An 11638-nucleotide genomic window follows, 5' to 3' on the forward strand; every position below is an offset into this window, starting at 1 on the left:
AGCAACACACTTGTGATTGCACACTCCATCACAATGTAGAAGAAATAGAATGTACTGAAGAAATAGAAAAAAAATTAAAAAAATTATATATAGTGTGTCCACCCATATCCTGTCCACCACCATTAACTTGAGAACAGCAGCAGCTATAGGCATAGAAGTGGTGTCTAGGTATAGTAAACTATCCATGCGCTACGCAATGAAACCATCTATAGCACCACCTGGTGGAAAACAACGGAGTTAGCATTTTTATCTCGAAAACGGAACGAGATAGAGGAAAAAAGTGAATTACAAAGTTGTACAGCATCATCAATTCAATATGAATCGACACCTTGCATACAGAAATGCTATGATTAGAACGTGTAAAACTCACAAAGCTGCGGATGTGAAGCGATACCTCATGGAGACTTCCTACAAGTCCTTTGGTATGGTGCCTGTGTGGAGTGGCCTCTACGCTCACCTGACCTGACCCCATTGGACTTCTTTCTGTGAGGTCACATCAAACAGCAGGTGTATGCGACCCCTCCAACAACATTGCAGGACCTACGACGACGTATCACAGATGCTTGTGCAAACGTGTCACCCACCATATTGCACAAACGTGCAGCAAGATACAGTATGCTGTCCAGAGTCCAGATGTGCATTGCAGCCGACGGGGGCCACTTTGATCATCAAGGTTAAATGAGCGCCATATGCGTGACCAGCATTAAAAATTTTTCTTTTTTTTGGGGGGGGGGGGGGGGGGAGGGTCATGGGTTTCATATCATAGCATTTCTATATGCAAGGTGTCGATTCGTATTGAATTGAAGATGCCCTACAATATTTTAATTCACTTTTTTTCCCTCTATCGCGTTCCGTTTTTGAGATATAAATGCTAACTCTGTTGTTTTCCACCAGGTGGCGTTATAGGTGGATTCATTGCGTAACGCATGGCTACTTTACTATACCTAGACACCACTTCTATGCTTATAGCTGCCGCCGTTCTCAAGTTTATGGCAGTGGACAGGATATGGGTGGACACACTGTATATGACCAAATAAATAAATGTAGTCCCCTACCCGTAACACATTTAAAGATTAAAAAAAAAAAAAAAAAAACAACAATGAGAAAGATTAATAAACATGATAAATAGTTCCCATCCATCAATCCTTTATGCTAGGCCTGACCCAATTATCCTAAAACAGATGTGTAATATACCTAAATTATCAGTATTTAACGGTGAATACGATAAAATGTCTAACAATAGGGCAACACTATATAAATTACCCCCCCCCCAAATAAAAGGTAAAAAAAATAGTTTTAAAAGCATAACCCTAAGCATTAAAAAGAAAAAAAAACAAAAAAAAAACAAACAATTCATTAGTCATACAAAAATAAACTATTAAAGGGGTTGTCGGGTCAGAAATTACAAGTCTGTAATCACTGACTGTAGACTAGTGAATCCTCACATCACACGTGCTCAGAGGATTCTCCGGAGCAGGCAGTCATGTGACCACTAGTATGTGATTTGCATAATTCCGGCCACATTCCGACTAGACATGTAGGGCCTCGTTCAATACACTTGCATTGAGCAAGGTCGGATACAGTCTAGTCGGCATGTGGCCGCATTTATGCACGTCATACACTTGTGGCCCGCCTCTCCTAGCACTGGAGAACCCTTGTAGTGCACGCAGTGTGAGGATTTACATGTCTGTGTCACAGAGCGCTGGCACCATATAATCTTTTTACTGACTTTTACAAAGAATAGGTCATCAAAAGGGGATCCAACACCTCCAGCGATCAGCTAAAATCGGCTTTGGCAGTGGCTGGATATAAGCGATGTACAAGCAGAACACAGCAGCTGCACATACACATTATTGCTTAGTCGCTGCTGCCAAGAAGTGAGATTTACCTCCCATACAACTAAAGGGTTTGCCCGATGAAAAAAAATGTATCGCCTATTCTCAGGAAAAGTACCGTAATTAGTTGCTGATCTTTAATCTCCATTCGAATGGAGCGGCAAAGCTCCTGCTCGACCATTGCTCTATTAATTCCCTATGTGGCTGCAGAGCTCATGCTCGACCATTGCTCTATTCATTCCCTATGCGGCTGCAGAGCTCATGCTCGACCATTGCTCCATTCATTCTCTATGCGGCTGCAGAGCTTATACTCGACCATTGCTCCATCCTTTCCCTATGGGGCTGCAGAGCTTATACTCGACCATTGCTCCAGCCTTTCCCTATGGGGCTGCAGAGCTCATGCTCGACCATTGCTCCATCCATTCCCTATGGGGCTGCAGAGCTCATGCTCGACCATTGCTCCATCCACTCCCTATGGGGCTGCAGAGCTCATGCTCGACCATTGCTCCATCCACTCCCTATGGGGCTGCAGAGCTCATGCTCGACCATTGCTCCATTCATTCTCTATGCAGCTGCAGAGCTCATGCTCGACCATTGCTCTATTCATTCCCTATGCGGCTGCAGAGCTCATGCTCGACCATTGCTCCATCCATTTCCTATGGAGCTGCAGAGCTCATGCTCAACCATTGCTCCATCCATTCCCTATGGGGCTGCAGAGCTCATGCTCAACCATTGCTCCATCCATTCCCTATGGGGCTGCAGAGCTCATGCTCGACCATTGCTCTATTCATTCCCTATGCGGCTGCAGAGCTCATGCTCGACCATTGCTCCATTCATTCTCTATGCGGCTGCAGAGTTCATGCTCAACAATTGCTCCATTCATTCCCTATGCGGCTGCAGCGCTTATACTCGACCATTGCTCCATCCATTCCCAATGGGGCTGCAGAGCTCATGCTCGACCATTGCTCCATCCATTTCCTATGGGGCTGCAGAGCTCATGCTCGACCATTGCTCCATCCATTTCCTATGGGGCTGCAGAGCTCATGCTCGACCATTGCTCCATCTATTCCCTATGGGGATGCAGAGGTCATGCTCGACCATTGCTCCATCCATTCCCTATGAGGCTGCAGAGCTCATGCTCGACCATTGCTCCATCCAGGCCCTATGAGACTGCAGAGCTCATGCTCGACCATTGCTCCATCCAGGCCCTATGAGGCTGCAGAGCTCATGCTCGACCATTGCTCCATCCAGGCCCTATGGGGCTGCAGAGCTCATGCTCGACCATTGCTCCATCCAGGCCCTATGAGGCTGCAGAGCTCATGCTCGACCATTGCTCCATCCAGGCCCTATGAGACTGCAGAGCTCATGCTCGACCATTGCTCCATCCAGGCCCTATGGGGCTGCAGAGCTCATGCTCAACCATTGCTCCATCCAGGCCCTATGAGGCTGCAGAGCTCATGCTCGACCATTGCTCCATCCAGGCCCTATGAGACTGCAGAGCTCATGCTCGACCATTGCTCCATCCAGGCCCTATGAGGCTGCAGAGCTCATGCTCGACCATTGCTCCATCCAGGCCCTATGGGGCTGCAGAGCTCATGCTCGACCATTGCTCCATCCAGGCCCTATGAGGCTGCAGAGCTCATGCTCGACCATTGCTCCATCCAGGCCCTATGAGACTGCAGAGCTCATGCTCGACCATTGCTCCATCCAGGCCCTATGGGGCTGCAGAGCTCATGCTCAACCATTGCTCCATCCAGGCCCTATGAGGCTGCAGAGCTCATGCTCGACCATTGCTCCATCCAGGCCCTATGAGACTGCAGAGCTCATGCTCGACCATTGCTCCATCCAGGCCCTATGGGGCTGCAGAGCTCATGCTCAACCATTGCTCCATCCAGGCCCTATGAGGCTGCAGAGCTCATGCTCGACCATTGCTCCATCCAAGCCCTATGGGGCTGCAGAGCTCATGCTCAACCATTGCTCCATCCAGGCCCTATGAGACTGCAGAGCGCTGCGCTCAATTTTATGCCAGAAGCAGCGAAATAGACGATGAATTGAGCAGCGGTTGGCATCTGAACTGCCACTCCATGTTGGAATGGGGATAAAAGTTTGGCTCCAATAGGACCTGATCTTAGACGCTGATCTGGGATTTTCACAGATGTGTGAATAGATCCTCGATACTCTGGGTCCATGTGTTATCTGCTAAAAAATAAAATAAAATTGGACTATGCAAGAAAAAGGGGCATGGTTATCCAATAGGCGACATATTTATGATCACAGTTCTATATGAATTTGGAAAAAAATAAATTGTATAACTTAGAAAGGTCATTTAAAAAAAAAAGGCCTGGAACAAATGTGAATAATAGGTCACAATTGGCAAATTCTACAGTTAACCCTTTTGTTGTCCTGCTCAACATGTGTAAATAAATGTTCAATAAAAAATAAAATTAAAATTATATATATATATATATATATATATAAATATAATTAAACATAAACACACATCATGTGCAAAAAGTCCCAATCTGTGCGAATCTTGGCAGGATTTGACACATTGATCTTATGTAACATTGGGAGGGGCAGGCTGATGAAAAGCGGTCACAATATTGGTCACATGTAACATTCATGTAGGAAATTTGATAAATATGGAGCAGAGGAGAGTCCAGATTCGGAGTAAATTAGGCCAGTTTTGATACATTTAGGCCAGGACTTACCAGGGACGCATCGGCCTATTTTAGCTGCAGCCTGAGCTTTGCTGGGAGTTACATACCATATATACATACATTGTATTTTGTGGCTTTTTCCCCCCCTTTATTTGCCTTTTGATATTTGTGGGATTTTTATTTGCAGCCGATTGTTACATTTTTGTCTAATAGACCTCCATTGTTTAACTCTTTACGGGCAATACAGCTCAAAGAATTGTAAGAGGAATGTCGGCGTCACATGACCCACGAATCAGATTTGTAAAATTATATATATATATATATATATATATATATATAAAAATAGTGAGTAATAAAAAACAAAAATACATAACGCCGGTGTTATTTGTATGCATTTTTTTTTTGGGGGAGGGGAATGTGTAAATGTTAGAGTAAAGTTTGGGGGGGGTGAGGCAGATTTGGGTGGCTCAGGAATACCCGCTGTGCCAGGCAGCGCCTAATGTCACCGTGACCTTCCACATCACAGCTGGACCTGGCGGGGGCGGTCGGGGGGTAAATGGTGATTATTATTATAGGGGTGATTATTATAGGGCAGCTGGGCCAGAAATTAAGGAACCAGTGATCCAAGGATACACAAAGGTCTGACTTACCCAAGACACCATCCTTAAGACAGTGTGAGGTTGCCTGATGAAAGTCTGGGGGTCAAAGGCTCCTCCAGCCTTACCAGCTCCGTAGGCGCCTCCCTCCATGCTGACGACCTCCAAAATGTATCTGCAGAAGCTATTTGGGGTCTGCACTGGGGATGAGGCTGATCAGATAATGGCCACACAGCTCAAGGGCATGGGCAGGATCTCTGCAGGTGAGCAGCACACCATCCAATACACAGGCACCCAATGAATGCAGATGGCCAGGCTTATATGCCCGAGTTATGGCGAGCTGGGCACAATCTCGGCTCCTGGGGACGGATCGGGGGAGGAAGCCGCTGAATGCACGGGAGGATGGGATGGAAGCAGCTGATATGAGAAAATGCAGCCAAACCCTCGATCAGAGCCAGTGCGACAGCTACAGGCTGCTGCTGTGTGTAGCAGCGTCTGACGCATGCGCGCTGCGCCCTCCTTCACGGCTGCCTCCTGGTTGGCACAGGCACGTGATCTCTAGCGCTGCCATCTTGGATTCGGGCCGCTACTTATCTCCATGGCGACAGCAAGCAGGAGGGCTGCAGGGAGGGCTGCTTGGCAAATGGTGCCCTGAGCCCCCCAGCACCAGGAATAGAAGGGGCTTCACGTGTGATGTCATAATGACCAAATAAAAATACCTAGAAATTGCTGAAAAAGTAAAATGCAAGAAAATGTAACTGGGCTCTTTAGACACAGAAATTAGAAACGTGACAAATTCTGCCACAACTTGTCTTTGACTTATTAAAAAAAAAAAGTGGCATCTTGTAGAGAATGTGGCATGACGTAAAGGGGGATTCTCAAGGTTAAAAGTAACCCCCTATATAAAAATTCCCAATCACTGGGGTTCTGACCTCTAGGTTCCCCACCAACCCCAAAAACAGGGGCATGATGGAGTGATGGTTAATCATGGGCACTGCCGCTCCATTCACTCTTATAGGAGTGCCAAAGACCACTCAATAAGAATGTGGCATCTTCTATAGCAGGTGGCATGGCTCAAAGCCGGATTGTGAAGATTGCACGTTACCCCGTATACAAAAAATTCCCAGTTGCTATTGTTCTGACCTCTGGGTTCCCCATCGATTCCAAGAACGGGGGCATGAATTGAGTGATGGTCCATAATGAGCACTGCCGCTCCATTCATTCTCACAAGAGTGCCAAAGACCAACTGAGCATTGCGCTTGGAAATCAAAAACAATGTGGCATCTTCTATAGAAGGTGGCATGGCTTAATAGGGGATTCTTAAGATTAAAAGTTACTCTCTATCCAAAAATTCCCAATCGCTGGGGTTCCCCAGCGATCCTGAGAATGGGTGCATGAATGGAGTGATGGACAATCATGGGTACTGCCGCTCCATTTATTCTCATGGGAGTGCCGAAGACCAACTGAGCATTGCGGTTGGAAATTGTCAGCGGTCACAGAGAAGGAATGGTGCAGCAGTGCTCAGGATCGAGGAACACAGCATTCACACAGGCCCGTTTCTCAGGATCGGTGGGGGTCCTATCTCATGGACAGGGGATAACTTCCAAACTTGAAAATGCCCCATTAAGTATCATCAACATGTGCCTAAGGCTAGGTTCAGACAAGTGTATGAAGAAGAAAAAAAGTTGAGCGACAGGTGTAAAGTGCGAAAATGTGAGATAAAGGGGGCCAGGAATCCACCTGGCACTAACAACCAGTAATGCAGGTGGATGCCACATTTTCTGTGCACCTTATGGTGTGAGCTTAGTGCCTATCGGATTGCTGCAGAACTTTTGATTGACATTTTGATTATAGCACCAATGACTAACTCTAACGCCTTGCCACTAATACAGCAGGAGGTGGGAGGAAAATCCTCATAGACTATCCACATGATTGTTTTTGGAAAGGAAACAATGTACCCCTTGAGTTTCCTTTATAAATTTGTACAGCATGATTTTAAGGTCATCACAGATAAATGTGAGGGCCTACATATGTGCCGCCCCCGTGCCAGCAGCCGGAGCTGCTCGGATCCGGGGCCTTCGGTATGGCTCGAGGGGTTCCCCGGACCCGGGGGTCGCGTGGACACTCCTAATAAAAGGGGACGTATTTGTATGGGATTGATTGTAGAATGTCTGTGACGCCACCCATGGTATGTGGTGAAGTGGGACACCACCACTGCTGTTGTGGGATACCCGGGGAAGATGTAATGGCAGCCGGATGTTAACCCCTCCGTGGGTAGGGATGGTTGCCCCGGGGCCCAGTCACTATGTGCAGGGTATGGCGATGGCAGGGGCTTGCACGCCCAGATGGACCAGGAGATAGTTGGTTACTCACAATTGAATGAATCACACGAGTCTTTGGTAAACCAAGGTGCTGGTGGCCGGCCGCCACAGTCGGTTGTACTCTGGTCCGCCCACCCGGGCTGGTGGTCGCTGTCCTTTCCTCTGCACTGTTTTGTGTATTGTGAGCTGCCTGGTTTGGAACTCAGGAGTCCGCTCCCGGCTTTCTGTGTGCCTAAGGAGCCGTGCCCGCTGATGCTGACCCGTGGGATCTATGGGCCGTGGCGGTTGCCCTATCCCTCTCTGTGAGTGGTTGTCTGCTTTTGGGACTTTGGTTGGGACAGGACCTGTAATCCTGCCCTCAATCGGTTAATTAGTAAGGCCGCTGGTTTCGGTCCTGGCTTCAGGGTCCGAGTACCACCTCTATGCACGGTTTCCGGTCGGGTCTCCGGGGTCGGTACCGGTGTGCTCCAACCCATCTCCGGTCCTCCTCGGATCTGCCGAGCCGTCTTCCCGTCTCCTGCTGACGGACACCACCGTCTGCCACCTAGCCAAGGTACCAGAGCTCCGACCCTGGCACCGTTCAACTTGAACTTCCTCTACTGGAGCTACACCTAGCTCCAGCCCACACTCCTCTCAACTTGAACTCAAAGCTAATCTGTTTGTTTTACCGCCCCGGGCTGTCTAGACCCTAGGTGGGGGTTCCCTAACCGCCTGGTCCTGCCCACTGGTGTGTCTGTCTTGCCCTAAGGGGGGTGACTAGGGTTTCATGTCGGCTGTATGTCACCTAAGTGAGGGAAGGTGTTATGCGGGGGCCTATGTGTGACTACCTGGTTTTACCAGGGCGTCACATTCCCCCTTGGTTTAATACAGACCGTCCGCGGGCTGTCCGACCAACAGGAACTGTAGAAAAAGGTAGAAAACATAATTACAATTATAATAACATATGTACATTGAAGTATATTCTCATCCAAAAACATACAGATAGGGACTCTAGATTGTGAGCCCCAATGGGGACAGTGTTGCCAATGTATGTAAAGCGCTATGGAATTAATAGCGCTATATAAATGAATAAAATTATTATTATTATTATTATTCCCTTACGGGAGGCACTTTTCTTAAACGTTACGCATGCAAACCGGGACGGGACGGACCGGGTCATTCTCACCTACCCCACCCAAAACAACCTAGCCCTGATGCCACCTCTAAAACACAGGTTGGCAACCCTTGCCCAAGTCCAGGTTAGGTCCGGGTGTTGCCCGTACGGGCCGGGTAAAAAGTTCCGTACCCGGCAGTCCTTTTCAAGGGCCCCACGTCCAGGGGACCCCTGACCCGGAGGGTAGTCACCAGTTTAGGTGGTGTCTGGGCCTCGGCCGACTACCGCAGGCCCTTCCTCCAATCAGCCTCTCCAGAGACTGCGGCAGGTGAGAAGGTTGGTCAGGGACTGTTTACAAGGCCCAAAGGTTTTTGGGTTGGCTTTCCAGTCCAAAGCCACGGTCCATGAACTGTAAGCGGGATTTTAACTGTAAACGGTCCCAACGGGGACTTGCATAACTGGGCTAGCCGGGATTTCGCTACCACTGCTGCATGGGGCTCACTTGGCCCCTGGGGCTCAGCATTCCGGGACCAGCTGCAATGCATCCCGGAGCTTTGAACCTCCATCGGGAACGGAGGTGGTATAGCAGGTGATGCCGCTGCTCCAGGGAGCAGTGCTGGCCCGCACTCTCCCGTCACATAGGAAACAGGCTCCAGCTCCGGGCAGGTCAACAAGGTCGAGATGGTCTGGGTACCTTTCTCCCGACGCAACGCCGTACAGGTAGCTCGGTTCTCACGGGCCCACACCACGGCCACCATTCTCCGGACCTCCGCTTTCCACTCCAGCACCTGTTGCAGTGACTGCGACCGCACCCGGACACAGAATCTCGCCAGCTCCCGCTCCAGCCAGGCAGCTGTTCCCATCGGTAAGCGATCTGATTTGTGTCCCTCCACGGGGATCACCACTCCGCCTCCGGGCGCCGCCGCTCCAGCAGTCGGCGCAGCTCCAGCATAAGGTTTAGGAGCAGTCATCTTCCCGCTTCTCCCCCTCGGTCTTTTGCAAGCACTCCCTTGTGCGGCTAGTTAGTTTTGTTTTACGGCCTCGGGGTTTACATTCCGGCCGTGTTCCCAGGGGGTGGGGCTTCAGCTTAGCGCCCTTTCTCGGGGGAGAAGACGCTGAGCTGCAGTTTTTCGCGTCTAAAAATGGCGGCAAAAATGGTGACTTCTGAAAATTTCTCAACGGATCACAGCTGACTGTCCAATTCAAGGCGCACTTCCACCAGGTAGGTGGATGGGTTTGAATCCTGCTCGTGACGCCAGGTTCCTGGTCATCTCTTGCGGACGCCATTTTGCCTTGCTCGCTGTTCTCTAGGTTCCTCTCACACGCTTTGCTCAGTTTCGTTTCTTTTTCCACCAGCCTGGGACGTCTCCGCTGTTTAGGTTCAGATCCGTCCCCATCTCTCTCTCTCACGGGGCCAGAGCGCTCCCGGGGTTCTAGGCTAGCCACACCTCTTTGTGGGCGGTTACTTCTTTTTGCGCGGGCTGCTGTTGTTTCTTTGGCGCGCTTTCTGTGGTGGCAATATGGCGGCGTTTCAAACTTTTTAATCGGACCTCCACGGTGCACGGTCACAATGTCTTAACAGGTCTAGTCCTTATCCTGTTCGTGACACCAGATGAGTCGCCCACCACAGCGCTGCAGCGGTCGCCTGCGGGGCACTGCGGGGTCTTCTCTGTAGGGACCCTTCTGGCAACAGGTATGTCAGGTTCCCTTTCATAGGAGTCGTGACGCTACTCTCGGTTCTGCGGTCAGGGTGATGGGGGACCGCCACTGCAGTTTAACGAGCGTCTGGGGCTGATGACATTTGCAGTTAGATGGTGTGGCCTCTCGAGAGTGAGGCTGGCCCCAAGGGCTCGGGTGTATGTGTGTGGAACAACAGGTCGCAGAATAACTCAGTCTCAGTCCAGAAATGTCTTTCAACTTGTTTACTCACGTTCAGCTGGTTTTGTGAGGTAACCCGGGCGATGCTGAGATAGATCAGAGAGAACCAGGTATCCTTCAGGCTGGTGTAGGGGTGACTGCTGACTTGCCTTCCTAGCACTTCTTGTTTCGGACAACCCCTGACTTAAAGTACCATGGGATTCATCCAGGGAAGTCGCATCTGCCTTTTCTCCCCTTTGTGGCCCGTTTGCTGGCAGCGTGGACCTGTAACGCCTGCCTGGATCAACAGACTCAGGTGGGATGTAATGGACAGGCTAGAGGGAAGCCACTCACCAAGCAGGAGCCCCAGAACCCTGAAACCCTTTAACCCCTATACAGGGATTTGGAATTACACAGGACCCTGGAGATCACTACCTGTGGAAGGCTGCAGTCCGATGAGAGTAGTCGTTAGGCAGGGTCAAACCAGGAATAGCAGAACAGGGACAGAATCGGCAGGCAAGGACGTAATCAGAAAACGTAGCAGAGGTCAAATCCGGATCGGGCAGCGAGGTACAAAAACAGCAGGCAGAAGGGTAGTCAGAAAACACGCAGAATTCAGCACACAGAAATCACAAAACAGAATAGGACGGATCAGAAGCCAAGAAATCAGAACTATCTCTGGCAGAGGTCAGCAGACAGGAGGGGAACTAAGAAGGGTGTGATGTCTTCCCATTGGCTGTAGCTAAACGCTGGCAATTTCAGCTGGAAGACACACGCCACCCACAGTCAGCCAGTGGTACTGCAGATCCCAAGATAACCCAGCCCAGTGGATGATCGGAGCCTGCGCCCACCGATGCCGCTGGCATCGACTCCTCTCCCATCACCAGCACCATCCACGGCAGGAACACGGCGTCGCCTGGCAATTGGAGCAGAAGTCGCTGGAGCGGACTCCGGTGGTGACGTAACAGGACCAAGGTGGATAGCTTCAGGCTCAATCCTCCTTATAGGCCCCCTCATTGCTGATGATGCTCGGACTCTGTGTTGGTTGGTGTGGAACCTCTAGTCCCAGCACCTGCAGGATTTAGCAGACCACTAAATGGATGTCTGGCTCTAGGGACCTGTTCCCCGTACGTGCTTCATTACCATGAGTCCCCGTACTCAACTGCCTGTCCTTTCTCTTCTGCAGGAGTCTTTCAGGCTGACTATGTGGCAATGTACTCCCCCGCCAGCAGCCACTACACGTGCAGGGTCTGACTAGTGTGTTCGCTCTCCTGCG

At 50.0% G+C, this 11638-nt stretch overlaps 1 protein-coding gene across 2 annotated transcripts in view; it reads right to left on the reverse strand.

Moving 5' to 3' along the window:
* The window catches only part of SYNGR1 (synaptogyrin 1), a 74343-nt gene extending 68761 nt beyond the window's left edge, over positions 1-5582 (reverse strand). For both annotated transcript variants that reach the window (XM_075321850.1, XM_075321852.1), the window contains exon 1: positions 5146-5582. In XM_075321850.1, the coding sequence (XP_075177965.1) occupies positions 5146-5244 (99 nt within the window). In that variant the 5' untranslated portion in view covers positions 5245-5582. The remainder of the gene's footprint in view (positions 1-5145) is intronic.
* Positions 5583-11638: the final 6056 nt, after the last annotated feature.

The sequence above is a fragment of the Anomaloglossus baeobatrachus genome, chromosome 8 (genome assembly GCF_048569485.1).
Source record: "Anomaloglossus baeobatrachus isolate aAnoBae1 chromosome 8, aAnoBae1.hap1, whole genome shotgun sequence".
NCBI classification, from domain to species: domain Eukaryota; kingdom Metazoa; phylum Chordata; class Amphibia; order Anura; family Aromobatidae; genus Anomaloglossus; species Anomaloglossus baeobatrachus.